The sequence below is a fragment of the Boleophthalmus pectinirostris genome, unplaced genomic scaffold (genome assembly GCF_026225935.1).
Source record: "Boleophthalmus pectinirostris isolate CB_2022bp ecotype Guang Dong unplaced genomic scaffold, ASM2622593v1 HiC_scaffold_6, whole genome shotgun sequence".
Taxonomy (NCBI): Eukaryota; Metazoa; Chordata; class Actinopteri; order Gobiiformes; family Gobiidae; genus Boleophthalmus; species Boleophthalmus pectinirostris.
Window position 1 is genome coordinate 28640970 of NW_026571447.1, and position 26646 is coordinate 28667615.

General features: G+C 37.4%; 2 protein-coding genes across 2 annotated transcripts; both read right to left on the bottom strand.

The window, feature by feature from the left end:
* Nucleotides 1-9523: 9523 nt before the first annotated feature.
* On the bottom strand, nucleotides 9524-10656 carry LOC110162999 (angiogenin). Its single transcript, XM_020927906.2, has 2 exons — nucleotides 10527-10656; nucleotides 9524-10314 (listed from the first exon to the last, which is right to left on the bottom strand). The coding sequence occupies exon 2, from the start codon at nucleotides 10300-10302 to the stop codon at nucleotides 9724-9726; it is 579 nt and encodes a 192-aa protein (XP_020783565.1). The 5' UTR covers nucleotides 10303-10314; nucleotides 10527-10656; the 3' UTR covers nucleotides 9524-9723.
* A 1378-nt stretch (nucleotides 10657-12034) lies between these two features.
* Nucleotides 12035-25844, bottom strand: ca14 (carbonic anhydrase XIV). The gene is made up of 13 exons (XM_055164279.1): nucleotides 25776-25844; nucleotides 25593-25616; nucleotides 22314-22493; nucleotides 21740-21885; nucleotides 19059-19154; nucleotides 18915-18981; nucleotides 17995-18152; nucleotides 16528-16654; nucleotides 14602-14625; nucleotides 14441-14525; nucleotides 14062-14103; nucleotides 12557-12610; nucleotides 12035-12146 (listed from the first exon to the last, which is right to left on the bottom strand). Exons 1-13 carry the CDS (start codon nucleotides 25804-25806, stop codon nucleotides 12035-12037), a joined length of 1146 nt encoding a protein of 381 aa, XP_055020254.1. The 5' UTR covers nucleotides 25807-25844.
* Nucleotides 25845-26646: the final 802 nt, after the last annotated feature.

The following is a 26646-nucleotide window of genomic DNA, read 5'->3' on the forward strand; positions in this document are numbered from 1 at the left end:
GTCCTTTCCCCTCCAGTCAGAGAGAAAACAGACTAGTCTTTACATGATTTCAATAATCTGATAACACCAGAAATCAGATAATGAGCCACATTTTGGAGCTCATCAGATGTTTCTTAATGTAAACATGACTAGACATAGCAATAAATACACAAAGTAAGTAAAGGTCTTACACTACAGCTCAAAAGTTTTAGAACACCACACTTTTTCCCACTTTTTTACTGTTTACTGTTGACCAAAACATATTCTAAACTTTTGATTCATGAAAGTGTCCACCGTTGGCAGATTTAACAGCTGAACACACTTGTGGCTAGTTCTTTCTAAAATAGAAATTATTCTTCAGACAGTTCTTCCCAAATCTGTTGCAGAAGTTCTCATAAGTATGTGGCACTTGTAGGTAGCTGGATGGGGTTTAAGTCTGGAGACTGTGCCGGACACGCCATGTTTTCAAGCGTAACCATCTTGTTCTTTTTCCTGAGGTAGTTTTGGCAGAGCTTGGACTTGTGTTTTGTTATCTTCTATCTTTTTTTAACCTCTGGCTGTGCAGTTCTTACCTTTGTACTTTGTATTTCAAGCTCTTCATTGGACTTGCACGACTTGAATTGCAATAAATAACTGGAAAAATGAGGGTGTTCTAAAACTTTTGACAGTTAGTGTATGTTGCACTGTTTTCTAATCTATGTTATAATGTTCCTCATCTCAAGTTGCGTTTTATTTCATTCACACGTTTAGCTCACAAATCCTGCATATTGAGGCTGAATTCTTCTCTCAAACTGAAAATTGTGATGTGTGGAAGTACAGAAGTGCTTCTAGACTGCTAAAGAAACAACATCATTTTGACTATGTGTCCTATATTACACAAAATGGACTCTTGTGGGCTTTAAGCCAGGTTATAATGTTATTACCTCCTCAAAAACAGACCTGGAGTTGTTGTTTTTTTTCTTCATTCACACATAAGCAGAGTAATCCTGGTTTAGTAGGTCATCTATTCTACATCTCCAAAGATCAAAATGCTTAATAATTTTCAAGTTAACTGCTATATTTACCTTTTGTTCAGTAGAGAGAAGAGTATAAAGTTTAAAAACACAGTGGAGCACTTCTTGTATTTTCATTTGAGAGAAAAACTCAACCTAAATATGCAGGATTTGTGTGTTAAACATGTGTGACTGAAACAAAACACAACTCCAGGTCTGTTTTTGACAAGGATCCATCATTATAACATAGATCAAAAACAGTGTAATATGGGCCCTTTAAACCAGATGCCCTGCCACGGCGAGGGTAGACAAAAAAACCTCACACCAGTAGCATTCTCGGGTTTATCATCCACATGACCTCTATGAAACACAGCACCGCGATGACCTCGATAATCCCAGATGTGAACTTGACCCTGGCCTTCCCCGACGCCACTTTCTGGAAGTCATTATCGCTGACCTCTGACCCCGTAGGAAGTTACTGGTTTTAGGTTGACATGCTCACAGGGGAGAGCCACAAACTCACTATATTTCATTGTCGTTAAGTCGAAAAAAAATGGGGAAAAACACATTTGGCTGTGTGTCTGTGTGTGTGAACATTGTGATCTCTTGGCATGATGATCCGCTGAAATCATGTGGGTTCAATTAAAAGTTTTAGAGTTTATATGGAAATAGAAGCTGGACACTGCAGTGAATTCTTAGCTCCAAGTAAAGTTATTAAAATGTATTATAAAAAGTTCCAAATAAGATTCTATTATCAATAAGGGGCTCATATTACACTGATATTGTTTCCTAATCAAAAACATAGTCAGAGTTGTGTTTTGTTTCATTCCCACACGTTTAACACATAAACTCTGCTTAAGTAGAATGAGTTCTTCTCTAAGACAGAAAACCCTCTGTTCCACCTTGTGATGTCATGTGGTAATACAGGAAATGCTCCACTGCGTATTTAAACTCCATATACACCTTCACTAGAATCATTTGGATAATTTCAGCCCTAAAATGTCCAAACTCTACTAAACAAAAGGGAAAAGAAGATAGCAGTTAACTTGAAAACTACAGCTTCATGACATCACAAGGTGGAACAGAGCATTTTGAGCTTTGGAGATATAGGGCCTGTTTACACGAGAACGCTTGTGGGTAAAAAGGACAAAATATTTTATCAGAAGTGGCTTTTGTTTAGATGGTGATGGCATTTTGGAGGCTTAAAAATGCAAAAATCTGAAACCACCTACCAGAATGGAAAAGTTGAATACGTATCATTTCCGTCTACACTGCCCAAGACGCAAAACTCTGGTCAGATCTGCTCACGTTGTGTTCGTGTTTACATCACATATACGTCACCACCTAGTCGCCTGGCATGCATACCCAGTCGAATTCCACACACTTTTGCGTCACCGTATGCAAGCAGATTTCCTCCCGAAAACGTTCTTCTAAACGCGGAATAAAAAGTGAAGATGCGACACCACTTTTGCGTCTTCTGTTCAGACCATCATCATATAAACGTAGCCAGAGACAAACTAATAATAAAGGAAGACGTGAACTAAGATAAGTATGAATTTAAAAAAAACAACAACAAAAAAACACAACTCCAGGTATGAGGAACAACATTCTAACATGGCTTAAATGTCAATGTGTTAATTTTCATTTAATTATTCTATTCTATAACTATTCTTGACCCGGTTTTATTTTGTAATTGATTGTTTTCCCCGCCCTAATGTGTCACTAGTGTCTTATTCATTTGTGTGCATATTTACCCTGTGTTCTCCTTTGCTCTTCGTTGGTTCATTTGTCAATATCAGTTTCATGTCTGGATTCTTGGATTTTCGTGTTTGGTCATTCTTTATTTTATTGAACAACTTTGGAAATGCAGTCTTGATTTGTGGATCCTACGTCTGCTCTAAACGTGACATTAAAACTCACAAGAATCACATTTCTGTAATATAGGAGCGATAATATGACTAGTTCTCATGACGGGAGTGTTGGTGGTTCTCTTACGACCTCTGACCAGTGCATTCTGTTGTTGGGTCCTTTGGCAAGATATTTAACTTCAATGTTTAGAAACTAGTGTCTAGAAAAATGTGGTTTCAACAAATGTGCTATGATGTATTAAAAACATAAGCCCAATTACTCCAACCTTTTCATGTGCTTCATCTTTTATCTGTCAAAGTGCACAAGAAAAATGTATAGATTGTAAATAGTTCATTGGCCATATACAATCTAAATCAGATGCCCTCCCAAACGCGTCCATCTATCAAAATCAAAACAAAAATGACTGTAAAAAATTGCAGGACCTTGTGACCCCTTGTGCTGACTTAAGTTGTCTGATTTGTTAATAATTTGTGAATAGTTGCTTTCTGTTTGTTTTTTACAGTGTGCAAACTTTGACTTGTAACCCACACAGGAGGTTCGGTCTTGCAGTCATAGTTAAAGACCAAGATGATAAATAAGAAAATTCTTCCTTTTGTTTGGTGCATGCTCGTGCCTGCTTCATCCCATAAGAGACAACATCATTCATAATGGGCTGTGTTCATAACAATCTAGACTTTTATATAATATTCCACATGGACAGCTTGTATGATGCAGTTGTTGAAAAAAATCATTTAAATTTTAAAAATCCACAAATATTATGACTTATTTCTTTGGGTCCACAAAATTTCCATTATGAATATATGGTTTAAAATCCATTCAGCTGACAACATCTTTGCTTTTGAATAATGACACCACTTTTTAAGCTATTTTAATCTAACATAATTTTACATTTGTTCATTTTTGTCAACAGAAAACACTTGGAACTTTCTGCCTGTTTCTACCTGAGCCCAGTAATTACAGAGATATTAACTATAAACCAGGTCCAAACATCTGCATTTTAAAAATAATAAATCTCATTTCAACACTGAATCCTGACCTGCCCTCCAGCTCAGTTTGAAACAGGGATGCACCGATATGGATATCAGATATCGGTTTCAAGGATATCTGTTCAGCTGGGATCTCAATTTGGTCTTTGGTCTTTTGGTGTAACAAGACGATTTACTGGCCAGTGTTAGCCCAAAATGTCTCATGATATTAACTTGTTTTTTACAAAGCTATTCTGTAGTTACAAAACACATTTGGATCATTTTTCCCTTCTGCTGTGTGTTTTAGTTTTAGTTTTTCCTCGAGTGATGCACAAAAGAGGGAGCCTCTGTCTGTGTGAATGTTCATGTATGTTAGCTCAAGGATCAGATCCTGGATCAGATCCTGGTTCAGATCCTGGATCAGATCCTGGTTCAGATCCTGGATCAGGTTTATCTGATGTTTGTGAGGTTAAAGTTTTAAAGGAAATAAATTCTGTTTTCATTCTCTGCACTGGTATCAGCTTGTTTGTTTTGACCTTGTTTGACATTTCACACTGATATGTTTGTTTGTTTGATGGGAAAGTATCTGTGGTAAATATTCGTTTTACATCAATGAATGTGAAGAACGAGTTAGTGAAAAAAATTGAAAATTAGGAATCCCACAGTTAATGGTGTGTATCTTTAAATGTTATGATACAGTATCGATATCGTAGGCTGCTGTATCGATCTATCAACAAGAGTATTTTTTGGTGTATTTTACTTAAAGTTTTGTTGCTTGTTTAGTGAAAGAAAACTAATTTCTGCAGCACATTTGACATATTCACTGTTTAAATGATTAAAATTGATTTGTTTCTTATGATCTTTGCACAAGAAGTGGTTTAACAAAGACTTTTAGTATCACAGCCATAATTTAGACATCATTTTTTATTGAACTGTATTGAATCGATTTGAAATATATCGTATCGAACCGAAAGTGTATCGAGATATGTATCGTATCGTGGTCTATGTGTCAAGGTATGTATCGTATCGGTGACTTCTTAATGCTACCCAGCTCTACCAAAATTCAGTCAAAAATGCACAGACAATAGGCCAAATAGTAATAATAAAATGTCTAACCTGTCTTAATTACTTTCAACTATATGGGAAACTTGAATTGTTCAGTGGGAAAATATTGAGTCACAACTTGACAAATCTGCCAACACATACCTTAAATGTTGATAAAAAATAATTGTCCAGATTCCTATCTATCTCACACTTCATCCATTTTGGCCTGAGCCCCACTCCCCCTGCAGCCCCCTCCCCTCTCTGTGCAGTCTGTGCTCCTCATTATTGCTCTCATTTGTTATGAGTTGGTCTGGACAGCGGACTCACGGTTAGATCAGACAAGCCAAAGCTGTTGTAGGTTAAATGCTCATTCTACCGTTTTTATAAGAGGTGTGATTCATGTGTCTGGCTCACAGGACGTTTATTTTTCCATTTTTGTGCATTGTCAGAGGGAGAGGCTGAGGAGGTCAGAGAATAGAAGGAGATTAAGGGGATTATTAAAGAAGAAAACGCATGCGAAGATTGCAGAGAGAACAGAATACGCATCACGCATAGAAAAGTCCATGATTTCAGAATGATGAGAAATTAGGACCATTGCCATAGTGATTATGAATCCAAAAATATTATGTTTTGAATGAGAAAAAAGTCCTTAAAATGGTACATATAACAGGAAGCCGAAAAGCATACTCTGCTCTTCAAGATCATTTACTTACATGTAAAATGTTTAACAATGGTTTTGGTTGGAGAAAATTATATGTTTTTGGTTGGCAACCTATGAAATTTAAGGCTACTACTACTGCTACTACACAGTAAAAAAAATAAAAATAAATCAATGACCAAATACTAATTTATACTAATACTAAGCAATTACATTCATGCTATTGTTCCTTAGTAGAAAATTACATAATTTCTGATTGTGTACAGTGATGGTTGAAGGAGACAGGAAGCACAACAGTGAGTCTTATATTATAAGACACTGTTTCCCAAAGACTGGGTCGCGACCCTCAGGTGGGTCGCAATAGATTTTTTTGGGGTCGCCTTGTCACGATCTGCATGTAGGTCTGCATGTAATATACAGCTCTGACACATGAGAGAGCGAGTGAATATCCTGTGCTCAATAGGGCCAGTATTTCTGTGCTTATTCCTTTCACTACATACATGTGTGTATTGGGATTTTCTGTGCTCACAAAAATGAAGACAAAGCTCAGAAACAGACAGAATCCTATGCCTGATCTGCTGCTGCGCTCTCCTTCTGCACCCCGGACTGAAACACGCTACAAAAACAGACAGGCCCACCTCTCATTAGAAATAATGAAATGTTAAGACATGTTTTGTATAATTTCTAATCTTTTTGTAATTATTTTATTGACTATTTTGTTCCAATATTGCTGGTTCAATAGAATATTGAAAAGAAAAAGAAATGGGCACATTTAATGTCCAAATAGGTGACTTATGGATCCTTTTATTGCTGCTTCAATTACTGTTTTTCATTGTTTAAAACTTGTGTAATACTAATTGTTCAGAGAGACACGATCAATAATGGTCAAATCCACCTTTATTTTGCGATTTATGAATAAATACTGACTTGGGTCACAAAGGATTGTGACTTTTAAAATATGGGCCCCCAGAAAAAAAGTTTGGGAAACACTATAGGAGATGTTTCAGGAATGGCAAATGCTATTCTAAAATCTTCAAAATCTTGGTATCAAAATAAATATATGCCAATAAATCTACTAAAACTCCCTCTACGGTCACCAATGTAAAATAAAGAATAGAAAAAGAGCTGCTATGAGTTCAACCTAAAAAGTGAGAAGAAAAACACCTTCATGTTCCCATACTTCTAGTTTTACAATGTGGGTTTTTCGGTGTGCTGCTCCAAAAGTTAATTAAGTTTTTATCGCATCGGTCTGCGCCTCCTCTCACTCCAAAATAATTCTTTTATGATCCTGGCCCATGTTTGCTTTCTCCTCAGTGATACGTGGACATAACTGAGTAACTGTGTGAAGATTATAGAGTATATGTGAGATTTAGGCTGGTTTAGTCCTTTAAGGTTTATTTAGTTTAGAGCTACAACTTTAGACCGACTGGGGTCCCCAACCCCCGGGCCACGGACCAGTACCAGGTCGGGAAAGGTCAAATCCCCCCTCCCATACACATCTCTGAACCAGAACTAAACCAAGACTGAACCAGGAATAAACCAGGAATAAACCAGCACTAAACCAGGACTAAACCAAGACTAAACGAGGAATAAACCAGGATTAAACCAGCACTAAACCAGGACTAAATCAGAACTAAACCAGGAATAAACCAGGACTAAACCAGGACTAAACCAGAACTAAATCAGAACTAAACCAGGAATAAACCAGGACTAAACCAGAACTAAATCAGAACTAAACCAGGAATAAACCAGGACTAAACCAGGACTAAACCAGAACTAAATCAGAACTAAACCAGGAATAAACCAGGACTAAACCAGGTCTAAACCAGGACTAAACCAGAACTAATTCAGAACTAAAACCAGGTCTAAACCAGGACTAAACCAGAACTAAATCAGAACTAAACCAGGTCTAAACCAGGACTAAACCAGGACTAAACCAGAACTAAACCAGGACTAAACTAGGTCTAAACCAGGACTAAACCAGGATTTAACCAGGATTAAAACAGGTCTAAACCAGGACTAAACCAGGACTAAAACCAGAACTAAACCAGGCCTAAAACCAGGACTAAAACAGCACTCAACCAGGACTAAACCAGGACTAAAACCAGGACTAAACCAGGACTAAATCAGGACTAAACCAAGTCTAAACAGGACTAAACCAGGTCTAAAACAGGATTTAATCAGGACTAAAACAGAACTAAACCAAGACTAAACCATGCCGAACTGCTGCAGCCCCCGGTTCTCGAAATATTGTCAGACATAAAACTGTCCGTGGAGCTAAAAAGTTTGAGGACCGCTGCTTTAGACGACTGGGTTAGTGCCGAGTTTAAATACCTGCATTGTTAAGGAGTTTTAGTTTGACCCAATTTAATGTTTTGTCCTGTTTGATACCTTGAGCCATGTTTCAACTTGTTTAGCCCTAGACCTGGTTCAGTCCTGGTCGTGTGTTCTTGGTTAATGAGTTTCAGTCACGGTTTAGACCTGGTTTAGTTCTAGATTAATTTTCTTTTGATCCTGTTTCAGACCTGGTTTAATTTTTAGTCTAGTCCTGGTTTAGATCTAGTTTTAGTTCTTCTTCAGCCCTGGATTATCTGGGTTTAGACCTGGCTCAGATACATTAGTCTTTGTTAAGTCCTGGTTTAGTTCTGGTTTAGTCCCTCTGTTCAGTAAACACAGAGAAATATTGAAATCCAGCACTTGGTGAAATCACGAATGAGGTTTTACAGGCAGCGTCAGAGGTTTCAGGCTCTATTTCTTATAATTATAGAATTAAGTCAAACACAAATGTTTGAACCAGAAGCAAGGGTGGAAAGTAACAATTTACATTTACTCATGTTTCTGTAATTGAGTAGTTTTTATGAAATAGGTCATTTTACTTTCACTCGAGTACATTTTGACCCAAGTATTTTACTTCATTACACTGGAACCCACCCCTGTTATTGAGTAAAATCAGAATGAAAAAAAAAGAAATGCGAAAAAAAAAAAAAAAGTTCCGTTGTCTTTAATATGTACAAAGTTTGCACTGAACATAATTTGAACTGTATTACCTAAAAGTTGATTAAAACAACTTGTGCTGGATTAAATTTATGACTCATCCTTTTTTTTTTTTTTTTTTTACGTTGAATAATTAAATGTAACTAAGTAACTTTTACTCAATTACTTCAATTCAAAGTACTTTTTTTTTTTTTTACTTTTGCTTTGATTTTTAGATGGTTACTTTTACTTTTACTTGGGTAGGAATTAAGCAAAGTAAAGGTACTTCTACTTAATTACAGTTTGTTTTGTACTTTTTCCACCTGTGACCAGAAGTGATGAACTGGCCTTAACTGCAGCCTCTCAACAAACTCATAAAATCCAGGTTTTCTTTTTTTTTTTTTAAATCAAAGCTCAGATAATTAATTTTAGGTCATATTTTATGGACTTATTATCAGCTCCTCCAGTTTTGTGCATGCATTAATCCAGATATGTTAGCTGTTGTTAGTTTGAGGCAAAGAAGCAGCATGTTGGCAATAAAATAAACATTTTATTTAGTATAAACTATGAAAGTACAGATCTAATTGATTGTTCTGACTCCCATTTTATGTGTTATTGTGAACTACATTACCACTACATCTCAGCAGAAAGTTAGTTCAGAACCAAAATAACCACGTTGAAACAAAAGCTCTGCTGCCATCTGCTGCTTTTTTAATGAACTCAATTTTTTTTCAATATATTTTTGGCCCTGACTTAATTCCTTTTCTGTCTTGTAGTAGAGGAGATAATAAGCATACCAACGTGTCAAATATCAGTTCAAATGAAAAAATAAAAGTTACAATTATAGGCTGAATTACTACACTACTGAAATTCATAAAGAGTGAAATAAATAAAAAAAAAAACCAAAAGCTTCTGGAAAAGAGTTGAAAATGTTTATGTAAATGCTTTCATTGCTTAAGATCCAGTAAAATGTGCTTCGGTGTAGCAGCAAGGAAAAATAAACCATCAGATTTGCCACACATTAAAGTATAAAAGATTATATTTATTGACACTGACAACATACACACACCAAAAAAATACCTCTTTGAGTTCAAGTCAAGGTGCATTCAAAGTCTTAATAATACAAAATACAAACGCATTTTAAAATCAAAACCAAAAGGCACATACATTGATGATGCTGACATTGGCACATGCACCTTCATAAAAATAACCCTGATCTGTTTTAGATGAAATGAATAAATGTTTAGAGGAGGAGCAGCAGGAGGAACACTGAGCCTAACCACAGGGCACTGGCTCTGCACACCGGAGCGTGCCCTCGGGTCTGTGGGTCCTGGCAGCTCGGGTCGTTGTTACTGGGCCTCCGGTCGGTCGGGTTCCCCTCGAAGTGCACCGGGACGCATAGATTGTCCAGCACCTCACAGGCCAGGATCAGGTGCTTCTTCTCTTGCCTGACGCTCCGGATGCCGCAGGTCCCGGACTCGCTCCGCACCGTCACAAACGTGAAGGGCTCCTGGCTGATGCACAGGTTCTCCTTGTACACTTTGCCTCCTTTAGCGGAGCACACGGCTTTGACCCGATCCAGGTCCTTCGGGCTGAGGAAGGACTGAGTGGGCCGATCACAGCCGCCGTTGTTTCGGATGTACTTCTCCCACTCGTTCTGGTCCAGGGACTGGGGCGTGCCGTCGCGGATGTGTCGCTTTAAGAAAGTCCTGTAGCCGTTGTTCCACTTGGAAAGTTGGCACGGAGCCTCGTTTTTGGCACAAGTCTGCTGTCCGAGCAGGAGACACGCAACCAAAGGCAGATAAACCCACAGGGCAGACATTCCGCTGCGATCCTAAATCAGGATAAAGACGATCATACGTTCAGAAATAGTTATGTTCAGTTTTTTAATCCCATTATGCTCCCAGTTCGTGCGTAAACAGCGTCGTGCAGAAAGAGCGCGTCAGTGTTGTGAAATCAGCAGATAGTTTAAGAGCAGCTGTCCGCAGCCACGTGGACAGTAAAGCAAAAGAGGATGTGGAACAGCTGTTTGACAGAATAACTGACCTGAAACCGCGAGTGAAAAGCAACAAAAAAGAAAAAAGGAGAAGCGAAATCCTTCAGATGTGTTCTCCCGTCACTTTCACCCGTGAGACCAATTTCACTTCCGCTGACGCTCCTCTGACGGAGAGAGACAGAGAGAGAGAGAGAGAGAGAGAGACAGAGAGAGAGACATAGAGGGAGGGAGACACCACAGAGAGAGAAAGAGATAGATCAATAGATAGATAGAAAGAAGGAGAGGGAGAGGGAGAGAGAGACACCACAGAGAGAGAGAGAGAGATAGATAGATAGATAGATAGATAGATAGATAGATAGATAGATAGATAGATAGAGATAGCGAGCGGCAGAGAGAGAAAGAGACAGAGAAAGAGAGATACAGAGAGGTGGGGGGAGAGAGAGAGACAGTGAAAGAGACAGAGAAAGAGAGAGAGACACAGAGAGGTGGAGGGAGAGACAGAGAAAGAGAGAGAGACAGAGAGAGGTGGAGGGAGAGACAGAGAACGAGAGAGAGACACAAAGAGAGGTGGAAGGAGAGACAGAGAAAGAGAGAGAGACACAAAGAGAGGTGGAAGGAGAGACAGAAAAGAGAGAGAGACACAGAGAGAGGTGGAGGGAGAGACAGAGAAAGAGAGAGAGAGACACTCCGAGAGATAGAGAGAAAGAGAGAGAGATTGAGAGAGAGAGGCAGAGAGAAACAGAAAGAGAAAAAGAGAGACAGAGAGAGAAGCAAAGAGAGACAGAGAAAGAGAGAGACAGAAAGAGAGAGAGGGCGAGAGAGAGGGAGAATTCTCGTGCACTAAAAATATAGCGTATCTGTTTTGGGGGTGGTCGTGTTCGCGTGTTTCTGGGCGTATAGATTTACTTCTAAATCAGTTTGTATTGGACCTTGTATGAAAAACCAGTAAGTAACACTTTGTCATTTATTGAACATGTATTTATACTGTATTTACAACACTTTACAACACAGATGAACAAAACGTACATATGACATATTCAACAACCAGGAACAGTGGGTCCCTGACTTTTATGGCTAAGCAAATCAGTGGTTCTCTGTGAACTCTCAATTTGGACTTACTGTACTTTATTTAAGGCAGGGGGACCATAAAACAATTTTAAATAAATTTACAAACTCAAACAAATGCATTGGGGAAATAGCAAGACCCTTGTCCCAATACAAATTAATATATCATTTAAGGAGTGTCAATCAAGACCTTTTGATTAGAGTAGTAATACAGGGCTGCACAATAGTAGAAAAGAGTAGACAATATTTAAAAACATGATAACACTAATTGCTCCCAGAGAGGTTTTCCATAGAGAATTTTAAATCAAGATTCTGGTCCGTCAAAATGTATGTGAACCCATGTTTTTATCTGACTTCAAAATATAAGTCTTCAGTTACAAACGTTTTCCAGGCTGAGGACAAAAACAATTGGATAGTGCAACAAAAAGAAATGTGCTATATTGTGCAGCCCTAATAAATAAACTAGAATATACAGTGTGTAAAATGTTCACAGCTAAGGCTCTGTTTTAGGAGACAGGACGACCTCCTCTCTCTTCTCTCGCTCGGGTCTTGAATTCACAGCCACGTCTTGTTTTTTGCTGTTCAGTTTCCCAACATCGTTTTCCCTGCAACAAAAAATATAAGTTTATTGCAACAGATGAAAACTCAACCATCCACAACTTTTAACTATTGGTGTGGCTACTAGTTATGAAATACACCAGAGGGCGCCATTTCGTTAGACTTGGGCAATACTGCAGTAGTGGAGGATGTGGATTAGAATTATTGTGCAGCCATGGTTCTGTCAGTCTACCCCAGGGCAGCTGTGGCTACAATAGTACAATAGTATGAATAATGCAGGGTAAAATGTTTTGGATGCCTTGTTAAAAAAACTTTTTGTATAGAGTTAAAACAGAGGAGGGGGTTAGCTCTTACACGGTTTATACTAGGACCTAAAACCAAAGCGGATGAGTTAGAAATGTGCTGGAATTATTTGGTAGGTAAAGCGTCAAAGGTCAAAGGACGTTGCTGCGGAGACCTGGGCATGGGAGCAGGCCGCTGACTGTGCAGGAGGTCCCAGCTAGAGGTCGAGCTGTCGTAGGATCAAAACACACCATGTGACCAATCAACCAGAAATCAACGTCGGAGCATGTTACAATAATAGCACTGATGTGATTAGCCTTAAAAGTGCATTATGTAACCTTATCGTGGGGAGTCTGCTACTTGAGAGTCTCCATGGGGATGTTCCACAATATACAGGAGCTTTAAAGTTATAATCAGTCTTGCATTTGTCCAATTACAGATTCTGCTTGGTCTTGAAAAACATACATACTTCCTCAGAGTGGGCTTGCCTCTCCACAGATCTGACCTGCAACTTGGCGTATTGATGCCAGTTTGTCTTTCAGGTGGCAGATCCTCCACCAGAAAAGTTACACAGTGCTCAATTAAAAGAGCCAATTCTTCAACAGTATAGAACAAACATAGACTGGGATTTTTGTGATTTTATTAGTATTTGGACCACCTTGTTTATTGGGCTGTGTTCACAGTTCAGACTTGACTTGGTTTGATTCCAGTTTAGTCCTGATATAGGCTTGGTTTGGTCCTGTTCTTTAGTCAAATTTAAATCAAGGTCTAATTCAGTGTTTTTCTGGGTTAAGTCGCGGTTTAGTCCCAGTTTGAGTTGGTCTATGTGCAAGCATGAACACAGCCTCAGATGCAAAACAAAGCTGAGCAAATATATATATATATCAATCACAACAACAATAATAACTTGTGAGGAAATAATAGTTAAACAGAAAAGTGAATAGGGCAGAACATGCAATTTCTAAGTGCTAATCTCACTAGTTATGAAATCAAAATCCCAGCACTAAGAGTATTAGACGCTTAGAAGGCTTCACACACTTTTGGGCTCATTCACTCACTGCTTTCTACTGAAACAAAAGGTTAAATGTAGGTTAATCTTTTTGGCTCAAAAAGTTAAAATAATCACCTGTTGGACTTTGTAACCGAAAACTGAAACTATCAGTAATAGTGATACTTTTAGTGTAGTTAGTTTTATACCAGTTAAGGGGAACTATATAACTTTTTTGATAGAGGGTTTGCCACCTGCTTGTCTCTGTGGAGTGAAATGTCCCATATAAGGCATTAAACTTCTTTATCTCCATGGCGATAAGCAGGCAGTGCCACTAGGACAAGTTTTATGTCAGATCTGTGGAGAGGCGACTCCACTCACTGTAAAAAAGAATGTTCTACAGAAATGTTGAGCAATAACAACACCACTATTTGAACAAATGACAAGTTGAATGCCATACTCTGGAACATTTCAAGCAAAGCTACAACATGTCCATGGAGAAAAGCAAGGGGCTGACCCTCCACCAGAAAAGTTACATAATGCACCTTTAAGTGATAATTAACCATTTCACAACTATGACTAAATAAAAAGCATCTCCGGTTAACCATATTATTAGGTTTCCAGTCAAGATCATTAGTTGATTTACACATTGAGACGTGTGTCAGTGACAGTTTTGAAAGTAGCTAAGACACCTGTTCACCACCTCAGTTTCATGGTGAAGAAGTGTGAAAAATCTGACACAGGGAAAAGAGACAGACAAAACAGAGATCACAGACAGAAAACACATGTAACATTACAGCTGCTTGATTATGGTAAAAATTATAATTATGATTAATATTTGGTTAATTATTGAAATCACACTTATTTTTCAAACGATTAGTTCTATTCTGTCAAAATTAACATGCATAGAACGTAAAGCCCTAATATATTTAAATGTTTTGTAGCATAGACATATCAGCACAGGCTTTGCTCTATGTTTTGAGTGGCAGAGAAAGTGCACATATCGTTTTATTAATAACAGAATAATTACACACCTTAACTTATCACTTAAAACATTAAAAAGACACTCACCGAATGGTCTTTATAATGAAGCGAATGATGACGGCCAGCCCCACACATCCACAGATCACTCCAATGACGATGGCGGTGACTTCACCTGCACAAACCAGAGCTTACACAAACACTACACACAGGCATAAGGTATTAGAGATTCTACTGTAAACAAAACTCACCTGAAGACAACTCCTTCCCTGGTTCTGGAAGAGACACAAGTACATTTTTAAGACAAAACCTACTGTAGCAATAACTTAATATGTTCAATAATATGTATGTTTATATTTGATGAATTCACAAAAATATTCAGATAGGTGCTTGTTGTAATTATTCCAGTACTTGAATACTTTTTGGCAAAATAAGTTCACTGAAATTAAAACAAAACACAGACCAAGACCAAAACAAGGCTAAAACAGGACTTAATAATTAAAATATTATGACATTTCACTATAAAAAACAGGACATCTGTGATAAGTGATAAGTCTGATACATAACGGTCTGTGAAAGAGCCAGAAGTGAAGTGGCTCGTTTGAACTGGATCGGCCATTTTGAGGTGATGTCATGGTTGCTTTGACATCTCTGCTGATATCACAGGCCTCACGCTTCACTCGCCCTCCACAATGACCACTTTAAACACATTCTTTCCCATTTGTTCCTCCTCAAAATCTCTTTCTCTCCCTCTCTCTCTCTTCTGTATCTTTCTGCTCCTCTTGTCACTGTCCAACTCTCTTGGCAACAATGCGCTCACTGTTTGTCTTGTCACAATCCTTTCCTAATCAGCTGCACACACCGCTCTGTTTTGGTATTTCTCTTTCACTGTTTTTTGGAGCTCGGTGTTCTTGGAAAGCTCTCAAAACTGTAATCCACAATATTCTTTCTTTTCCCACACATTCCTGGGTCTACTCCTGCAACAAACTACACTAATGGACATACAGGTTTGGTGGTCTCAGTTGAAGTTAAAGTTGCATTGCATAACATTTCTAATGGAGAGTCCATGGAAATGTCATTGCGTGTCTAGAATGTTCCACAGTACAGATTAAACCTTTCTATCATGAGAAAGACAAGCAGGTTACAACACTACGCTACATTACATTCAGATCTATGGAGAGTCGCCCCTATTCACAAAAGAAAATATTATATTTTTGAGTAGAAACATCCATAATCAATAAATGTTAGATGGATATGTTTAAAGTCATACAGTGGAACATTCCAGGCAAAGCAATAACATCTCCATGAAGGCAAGTAGATAGCAGACCCTCCACGAGAAAAGTTGTGCGATGACCTTTAAGTGTAACATTGAGATAGAGGGTAGCTATAAATTCTATAACACAATATGACTTAAATTAAATGTGTAAGTGATTTGTCATGATTTATGGTTTATTACCTGGTCCATTAGCCTGATTCATCAGCCGGTTTCACTTCGTAGAAACCGTCTGACCTCGCAGTGTTAGAAGTGTTCGTTCGCTCGACAGTAGGCGGATACTTTTTATCATTTAACCAATCACTTCTATTTGGTAGTTGCGTATGTAATGTGCTGCTAATGGGGCTAACTGGTATATTAAGCTATTCCCAAATCCCGTACGAAGAAGGGCAATAAGGTCTTTCCTCTTGATAAAATTCACCAAACATTCTCTTTGTTCCAGCTTTAAATCCTCGATCTTGGGAATCGTTAACAACACTGAATATATGGCTCTTCGCTGATTGGCTGGTGCCTGAACTCGCACTTCCGGGGTTTTTGCGAACCGTCTATTATATTTTGATTCCTGGCCTACTTGCTGGAGAGAAATAAAATTGAGCGGAGGCACTAGGTGAGTTTGAAGGTTTGATGGGCCAAAAAGGAAAACGGACAGATTTCACTAATAAGGGTTGGAGGCATAGACTACTTTAGTTACAAATAAAATAAATAACTATATATATAGATATATGTGTATATAAATTTAATTCATAAATAAGCAATTGGTATTTGTCTTTTCAGCTTTTAGGACAAATTTGCTGCTCTAGGATTTATATGAACTCTTATTAAAAAATGCTAAATGTTATTGAAATGTTGCTTATGCCTTTCTGATCCCCAGCCCTGGTTATAAACTGTGCTCCCTTGAGTTCACCTGCAGAGAAGGACTTGTAGATGACTCTGTGGTTGAGCGGCTGTGTGCTTCTGTAGTTGTCCTGCAGAAGCATCCGGTCCATCTCCTCATATTTACTCGAATAAAGAATTGTCTCCAGTTTGAACAGCTGAAACAGAAAACACAAATAAAATAAATGGCTTCAAAAGTAGTGAACTAGGCATCAATGTGGACGTTAATGCTCAGATTATTATTGTCACAACATGCTCAAACCAAAATAGTGAGAACTGTGATTATTTATGAAGACTGGTAGACAAGACGTCATCTGGAAGGTTCCAAAGTATAAAACTTGATCGATTAAATTACAGTCATGGTAAAAAAGTTAAAAAGCTATTGGTAAAAAATATCTTAAAAAGCATAAATTCTTACTGCGAGCAAGATCACCTCTCCACTAGGGATGTAACAATAACTGAAATATCGTGATGTTGTATCGCCAAGTCTCACAATAATAACGTGGGGGGTCACAATATATCGAATTACAAGTTCCTTTGCTTAAATGCATTTTTTTAGAGTAGCAATAGCTAATAAATATCGGGAACTACATATCCCATGATTCATTTCAGTGCAGACAACATGAAGTTATATGTTTTTTACTTGAATTCTTGGGATTATGACAGAAATAATTCACACCAAAATCTTGTCAGGGTATTTTAAAAGCAAAAAAGTGTTCCATCTACAATTATATCAGCCTCTCCAGAATATTGCAATAAATATCGTTATGTGAGATGTATATCGTGATAATATCGTACCGAGAGATTAGGATATCGTTACATCCCTTCTCTCCACAGATCCGGACCTTCTAAAAGTTGCATAGTGCACCAAATTTGTGATTGTTTTTTTCCCCCAATGTTTCCGTCTTAGGGCATAACCTCAGCTGCTCGGCTTAAAAGGCCAGTGTGTCACAAGTTGTGTCACTGTATCCAGCTTTATAAGTTTATCCTGGATTACAGAAAATATTAGTTAAGTACGTGAAAGTAAGCACGTAACGGTAGATTTACAAATAACATTAAGTTTGTGGCTAAAATATAAGTGTGGCATTTGTATATATATATGTATTCTTACCTATGCACACATTTTCACTTGATTTAAAAGCACATTTCACCATGATAATATTAATACAGGTCTATCTTATAAGGTTCTTAAAACATTTGGATCCCAGATAAACAATCGAATAATCAGTTCAAAAGTAGATACTAAATTGAAGTATCAGTATTGAGAAAAAAAAAATCACAAATTTGACCTTTCTTGAATAATTTGAGTGTGATCTTGATTTACCAGAACTACTAAATGATAATATTATAAAGACTAATATAATGCTGTGCTAAAAATGTCATTCAATATATCTTTGTTTATGATTGTGCTGTCAAAACTGATACTGAATCTCAACAGCACTGCTACCTTGCCGTTCTAATCTGTTGTCTTATCTTTCTAAACTTCTGTTTGTCTCACCTGGGTCTTGGAGATCTTGACCTTCTCGTAAAACACAGTCCAGGTGACTTCCTGGTAGCAGGGGGGCGTGGTCAGGGAGCCGTTGTAGCGATAATAACGGCTGAGGTCTTTGGGTAGCAGCGATGAAACATCAAACCCCGGGATGAGAACTTCCTGCTCTGCCAAAAAAGTAAACAGTGATAATAAATGTTCTTTTGTTTAACCATGGGACCAACCAAAACCCATTTCAAACTCAAAATATACACATGAATGTGAACATCCAACTGAACATTTAATAGTAGCAGCACCGAATGTTTGAAGGTGATTAAAATCTGTGTTCCTAGTAGTGTTGCTACGATACTAAAATTGCAAACAAAAAATAGACTTAAGACTCAACTCAGTACTGATTTTGATACTCAAATAGTTTTTTTGACAATATTGTAATTTTCTGTTATTATAGTATACCATTTAGTTTTAATAGCTGTGATAAAACTCTGAAACTGTTCAAAAAAGGTAAATTTTTTTCCCAGTTATGTGATTTATTTTCAGTATTGATACTTGTTTAAAAGATGAAGATGATGATCTAGTTTCAATAATAGTTTTACAATCGATTAGTGCCTGATTTTTCAATACTTTTGACAATCCTAGTTCCTAGATATGTCCACAGGTTGATTTTACTGAAAACAACAGCAATTTGTAGTTAATCTAATTTAACAAAAACAATTTTACAACTTTATATTAACATTTTTTGTTTTGATTTTTGGGCATATAATCTGAATCAGAAAACAAAATTTATTTGGTTGCCAGATTCTATGGCTAAATCCATCTTGTGTTATTAAATAAATGGTAACTACTAAAATCCAGGTATTAATTGTGAATGAAATAATGTTTGGAATTCTGTTGAATCACAAAGATAAGAAAAGACAGTAGACGTGGTGTACCTGCATGCCTGATTCGACTCAAGTAGCGGATGATGTTGTTAAATCCCGGGTTGGTCTCGTCACCTGCCTGGAATAAATCTGAAATGTTACATCGTGTTTGTTTAAAAGAGCAATCTATGAAAACTGTGGTGACTTCTGTATAACCTCAATCAGGATTCCTAAAACAGCCAGGCCGTTCTTCTGCTTCATCGCTGCAGAGATGTTGGGGAACAGCTCAGAATTGTAATGGACAATATGGAGCTGAGAAAGAACACAACAAGAAGAAGAAACATATAGATTAAAGGTGTATCGTGTAACTATTCTGGTGGAGACTGTTAATGGTTTGAGTATCGTATTACACTAATTTTGAATTTATCCAATTACTGTTTGCACTGTGTAACTTTTCTTGTGGAGGGTCTATCACCTGCTTGTTTCTATGAATATGTCATTGCTCTGTCTGGAATACTCCACAATATGACATTATAAAGCTCTACCTTACAGTTTTTTTTCCAATTACAATTACAAGTGGTTTATTAGCTCAAAAATAACTTCAATAACAGGCATTCTGAATGTGAGCGGGGTTACCTGACCTGTAACTTGGTTTGGTTTGATCTCCATGAAGATAGAAAGGTTTAATACCATACTGTGGAACATCCCAGGCAAAATAACGTCTGATGGGATATTGCATGAATTGTTAGGATGTTGGTGGGTTGTGTGTGTTTGTATGTGAACCTGGTTACCATAGTTTTATCTTGCACCCTGACCCCTGTCCATCTGAAGTTTGAATATTATTCAATTGATGTAATTCACTTCATATAGTACAGCAGTACATAAGTCAAGTCTTTTAAAATATTGTTTTTATGAAAAGAATCCTGCTTAATCCTATATGAAATGGTAATGCTTGAAAGTTCTGCTTTCTGCCAATTTGAGGTACAGTGAAGAACTTTGGTCATAGCAGCTGTGTCCCTCTAGATACAAAGGTTATCTTGGGCTTAAATTGAAGCTTGTAAATTTGAGGAGTTTTTCATGTACATTTAAGGCAGTGATATATGCAGTAAAATGCTTAAAATGATCACTTTTGATGACAATTTATCAGGTGAACAGACATTTTTTTATCTTTTGGGGTATGTTGAGGGTAATATTTGACAGTGGAAAGGCAGCGAGCCCCAGAATATTTTTCTGCTAGTTTCCCTCTTGTGTCAGGATACACCATGTAAAATTTTTTGGATTATTTGACCATTTTTGTAGTTGTAGTACCTTAATATTTACAGTTACATAAATAGATTTTCCTAAAAAGGGTGTGAGACCAAATGGGGCTGAGTTGGAGTTGGTCCCTATCAACTTGTAATGGCCCAAGATATAAGATAACAGGAAATAATAGTGAAAAAAAGGTAGCCAAAAACAGCCTAAGGAGTGAACCTGGCTCCGAGCCTAAAATAACAACATCTCCCTGAGACAAGCAGGTGGAAAATGCATGGGGAACCTTTAAATAAATGTAACATGTGCTTAATAGATTGCATTCAAATATGGTTTAAAATTAAGATGAAGGGTAGGTTAGAAATCTATAGTAGCAAATATTTTGACATGGTTTACAGTAAATTTATTTGTAATTACTGGGACTATCCACATCAAACAAAAATGACATGAGGTTTCATGTACGTATCAACACAACGCATTCTTTTGACTGTAAAAGTGACCACATTAATCATTTATACTGGTGTGACTGTTTCTGATGTTTTTTGAGCTTGCACCACTCCAGTCCTCACTAATCGGCTTAAAAGTCCCCAGTCTTTTTCATCAGTGCATTCAGGCCTTAAGTGTCCAGTGCTTTGGAAACTGCTCCATGACAGAAGAACAACATGACCTTCAACCTAATGTGCTCCACACTGTTTGTTGTCGGTAAAATTCAATATATGATTTAAAATATTCTAATCTATTCCATTTTATCTGTAGAAAAAATGTACAAGAATGTTTTAAGTGCCATAGTGAACTGGTCACATGATGGGTTGTCAGATTTTTATGCCAGATGCCCTCCCTACCACATTATTAACTGGAGTTGGTAATGTAGATCAAGTGTTTTATGTCGGGCGTACACTGTGTGATATTTTTGATCGTTTCACTCCCCCCCAGCTCAAACTGTACGACCAAATCGCAAGGTTTAAAAATTCACAGCTCACTTTTCATGTTCTCATGCTTTACGAACTACTTCAACAATGAAACCCTCACGGGAGCCGAGTGGATTTCAAACAGGTTTGATATTTTTGTGACCTGCGATTGCCGATCGGGAGCAAGTCATGAGGTATTAATCAGCTTTCATTACCCCATGTATACTACACGAAGCACGACACACGATTAGGTCAAAACTTGGCCCGATCCTAAAAACACAAGTGAAAAATTTGCTCAAAAAGGGCCAAAAATCGCACAGTGTACGCCCGACTTTATTCAGTGACCCAGAGACACCAAGTAAGTATCTCAAGCTAAATATCTGATCATGTGACCTTATAGCTGGATGGCAAACACTTAACAATTGCATTGAACTTTGTTTTGAAGAGGTAAGAAATTATGGCATTTAAAGTTTGGTATCTAATATATCCATTTAGCTATTATTCAATTACTGTTGCTTTAATAGCTCAAAAATACCATGAAAAACATGCATTCGCACTGTGACAACCTGCTTGTTTACATATATGAGTGTAATGCCATCCTCCGGAACATTCTTGACAAAGCAATAACATCTCCAGATGGCATATCCTCCATCAGAAAAGTTGCACCTTTAACATAAACATTCAGTGGAAAGGCTCTTATGTTGATAAAATAAAGTCAAATATGTGTGAGTGTAGACGTACCTCTGCCTCTGAGCTCAGCCCATCGATGGTGTGTTCACTGCCCCCGTGACTGGGCCCGCCGCTGCCCCAGTGCAGGTGCAGCTGGACAGCACTGAAGAGCCAGGGCAGCCCCCCCAAACCCATCCACTCGGGAAGGGACACCATAACTGAAAACAGGGGAGATGTGAGAGAGAGGGAGAATTGTATTAAACTGAACTGTGCACTGCAAATTACCTGAATTCCTAATAATAGTTGTTTTGGTATAGAATTTAAAACGTACAATGCATAGATTATTTAAAGTATATTGAACTTGTTTTAAAGATTTTTCCATAGAAAGTTCAATTGTTTACCAATGGAGTAAGAAAATTCCACTCAACAAATATTCTTATGGCCAAAAAACTAAATCATATTGCTCTTTTCTACACAACCTCAAACAAGACAAATATCTTTAATTCAAATTTAATATTGATAGTAACAAAAACAATTCAAAGATAATTCACAGAAGCATTCACCTGTAATATGATACTGAAATAAACCTAAAAGAGATCTATATGTAAGCTTTAATGGACAGTGTTATAGTAGTTGTGCTAGTTACCTGTGTGGCCACTGTTGAGCAGCGTGAATGGCTGGTGGTTGTGCTGACTGTAGCCCAGCGGACTAATGGGGGTCAGGGAAGGGTCGTATTTGGTCAGACTGGTTACCACGTCGACAGGGGACTGAGAGGATCCTGCACAGTCGGAGAAGTGCTCGGACCACTGGGACTGACCCACCAAACCTGCGTGAGATAAAAGACACCGCGATGATGTAACCAATCACACAGCTCAGTGGATCAGAGTCATCCGGGAACAAGCGGCTTTCACGGCATCGCTAATTAAACAAGTTCTTGACAGTTTCAGCACTGCAACAGTATATTCACAAGATCAAAATAAACAAAAAACTGATTTCGGCTTAGAGGGAATATACTATATAAACTGACATTTATGAGCTTTTAACAACGTTATAACCGCGTTCCTCAAAGCAGTATTGTGATTAATTGCATGTATGTTTAAAATTAAGTAATCCTATTATCCTATCCTATTATTATTTCAGGCCTCAGTGCTTCTCAACAATGTGAAATATTATTGGTCTATAGAATGTTTTGATGTCATGCGAAACCCAGCAATAAAAACACATCAGGGAAAAACTGTAAGTCTCTTTCTGAGTTTCACTTGTCTACATTTGTCTACATTTACAAAGATACATTTCATTACAAAAAATAAAACCTTAATATCACATTTCAACCAATAACAAGTGACAGAGCTGCTACTAGAATCTGTTAGACACAGAAAACGATACAGAGGCGAGAGGAGGAATGAGAGGAGAGGCCCTGTGCTCAGACATAATGAAGGATGAATAGACTTTGAAAGAAAGTGACAAGTGAATCCAAGGATCTGAATATGAATTACACTGAAGAATGTGAGGGTGGGCTGTCCCGGGGAAACAAGAAAAAAACAGTGGGGAACACGAGGCTATGTTTTGGCTCAGATTATCTGGTGAATATTGTTGTTAAAGGTGCACTAAGTAATTTTATGAGTATGTGTTCTGCCATCTTCTAGCCTCCACAGAAGTACTGTTCCTTTGCTTGGAATATTCCACACTATGGCATTAAACATATTCATCTTGCATTGATTTACAGCAGAAAGGAGTAGTTTGTGAGTGACTGAGCTGAAGATTTGTACTTTTTCTGCATAAATTATTTTTGCATGAACTCCCATTCAATGCAATATGGGTAAAGTACACAGAGATACATAATAAATTTTGTCATATCATCTTTTTAGTCAACTTATTGATCGGCAGGACTTGTGTTAAGTCATGAATTTTTTTAGTTGACTACTACTTAATAAAAGCAGCTAAGAAAAAGAAGTAATAATCATAACACGCAGTGAGTACAGATTTGTAAGTAAGAATATCTTCCATCTTTTACTGGACCAAGTTAGTAAAAATGTAAAACTAGTGTAAAATATAAATGAATAAAATAAACATTGCAAACATATGTTGAGTGCTGGTTAATCTGCTTGTCTGTTATTGACTCATGACTTTCACTGTTTGGTTCTCTACCTTTCTAAATCAACAATTTTGGTAAGCCCTGGTAGATGATGGCCAACTTTTGGCCATGCAAAAATACACCGAGTTGAATATAGGCGTACTGAGAGTAGCATTTCATTAGTGTTGACTGTGTTGTTTAAATTCCTGATCTCTCTGACCTCCTCCTCTCTGCTCCTCTAGGTCGGAACGGCCTCATACCACCACTCTATGCTTCACAAACAACAAACTCCGGTCGTCTCTACGGTGAGAAGAGGCAAAAAATTTGACTCTGGGTAGGGCGCACAAAATTCATACAGAATTCATAAAATTAGCTCATCACACCTGGGCAAACTCTCACGTTTACTCAGAATAGAAAGAGAAAAATAACACTTCCCTAATCCATGCAAACCTACTGCTTAGAGTAAACATGTACAGTGTTTTGGAGCAATTTGCTTTTTTAATATTTAAACACTAAAAACAAAAAATACAAACTTTGCACATATTTATAAAGGACTTTCTTGGTTTCAGATGTCACCACAACAATATACAGGCCTGCTTAATAGCGATCGACAAGTACGATTATTCATGATTTTAATATTTGATTTGATGATTTTTTGTAATAGTAATCTGTTGATATTACAGAATGAATCACAATATAAATCTTGCTTTTTGATATTTGTAATGTATACACAGAAATCTGCCTCCTGCCCAGTCAAATACAATGAGCAATTTTTTTTGAGAAACACATTTTTTTCCTCACTGAGCCAACCCAAAGCATACCACATCTTTAACTTGAGTAATCCATACACTTCTGTGCACTAATGTCTTCCCCTCTCTGCTTTACGTACAGTATAGGCTGAATGTGAGAGAAATGCCCATTCATTCCCATTGTCCGCGGTATAGGCAGCTAGTGTACAACCACAACACAATTAACACATGGCTTATTGTGCTGCAGTAACAATGCAGGCAGCAGAGGCCATGCTAGCCCCTGTCCGTCCCATCGCCCTGTCTCTGCACCTGCCCCAAGCCCTCCACTTCACAACATCTATGGGATTCAGGGTCGCATTTGGAATGTAAGGAGTAATTTGCACTACACCAGGTCTAAAACAGGATTAAAAACAACACTAAAGTCTAAATGGGGCTAAGTAAGAAAAGAAGAGCAAAACCAGGACAAAACTAGGTCTAAACGAGTAGAGGGTTGGATTAAATCGAGTCTAAAACAGGTCTAAAATAGGACTAAGACCAACTCAAATAGTCTAAACAAGATTAGATATGGGGAAATGTTGAACCAGGACTAAAATAGGTCTGTACGAGGAGAAACGTGCTCCTGGAACCCACACCAAATCTAAATCATAAATTAGTTAAAGAAAGAGTGAATAAACCAAAATAAACAAGGGTGAAAATGGATTAAACCAGGACTAAACCAGGTCTTAATAAGGATTACTTAAAACTGGGACCAAACTAGGAATAAACTCTAACTAAACCAGAATTGAGCAAAGCAAGGACCAATCCAGAACCTAACCAAGACTAAACTAGAACTATACCAGGATTAAACCATGTCTAAACCATTAGGAACTCCAGGTCTAACCCACGACTAATCCGACTTCAGTTTTAGTTTAGTTTTCTTCAGTCTTTGAGCATTCAAAGATTTCAGTAATGTAAAAACAGTCTGGAGAGTCGATTTGACCTCTCGTGCGTGTAACTACCAGGATCAGAATGGCGAATGAAAGAATGCCACAAATCTAATCCAAATTGGTATATTATTATTAAAGTTAGCCTGGGGGAAAGAAACAAGAAAACTTTTGCTTACCACTGTAGGTCCAGCGAAGCTTTTCTGTACGAATAGAAAATAAATGTTACGAATAAATGTTGTTAAACTTTACAGGTAAGATTCAATGATTGCATTACATTGATATTATCCTCCAAATCTGGCAATAAATGACTACAGAAATAGTCTAGAGTGATATTGTGACTAAATAATTAAGGATCTTACCATCTTGGGCAGCTATCGAATAGAAACACATAAAATAATAAAATAAAAAGACTCCAACAGTCCATGTTAGTCCTGTGCCCCCATACAATCATGCACAAGTGAGTATGAACAGAGATGAGAGAAAGAGAAAGAGAGAGAGAGAGAGAGAGAAAGAGGGGGGCAGAGGAGAGAGAAGAGAGAGAGAGGAGAGAGGGGGGTCCACTGTTCCACCTGCCCCCATTTCACAGCCAGAGCCAGGCGGATGATGGTTCGTTTAGACTCTAGAATATAATAGGCTTAGAAAAGGCAGGACTTTTCCACATAGAAAAAGAAATGGTTCAGAAGAAATTGAGTAAGGTTTTGCTTACTTGAAAAGTAGAAAATACTATTTGGCAGGTACACGACGAGAGAATTTATATATAAAAAATATTATCCCCATATATTTACCTGTAACAATTCCAAACACTTGTTTACTGTATGTATATTAAACTCTATTATAATTAGTACTATTATATTAGTATTGGTAGTCAATGTAATTTAAATATCAATGTGGTGATCTTTTTTTCAGTAATTTTTAAATGATCTGGTTCCTATATTTATTTTTATTGTAATGTAACAACGTAACATGCATATATGATCTCTTATACATTTATTTTAAAAGGTTGTTATGTAATTTCATTAATAAAAATAACATCAACACTTCTTTATTATATAAGATCCCATATTCATATTTTAACCCCAATTTCATTTACAATATTTTATGATGCATGTTTTTTCTTTTATTGCTCTTTATCAGGCTACATAAATAAATACTACTACTTTTAATAATAATTAGGGATGTAACGATATCCAAATCTTAAGGTACGATATTTTCACAATATACATCTCACGT

Coding starts and splice junctions, on each gene's coding strand:
- ca14 (XM_055164279.1), bottom strand. CDS start 25,806: ATGTGTTTCTATTCGATAGCTGCCCAAGATG. Junction 22,494..25,592: donor GCTTCGCTGGACCTACAGTG/GTAAGCAAAAGT, acceptor TATCTCACGCAG/GTTTGGTGGGTCAGTCCCAG. Junction 18,153..18,914: donor GAGTCGAATCAGGCATGCAG/GTACACCACGTC, acceptor CTTTTTTGGCAG/AGCAGGAAGTTCTCATCCCG.
- LOC110162999 (XM_020927906.2), bottom strand. CDS start 10,302: ATGTCTGCCCTGTGGGTTTATCTGCCTTTGGTTGCGTGTCTCCTGCTC.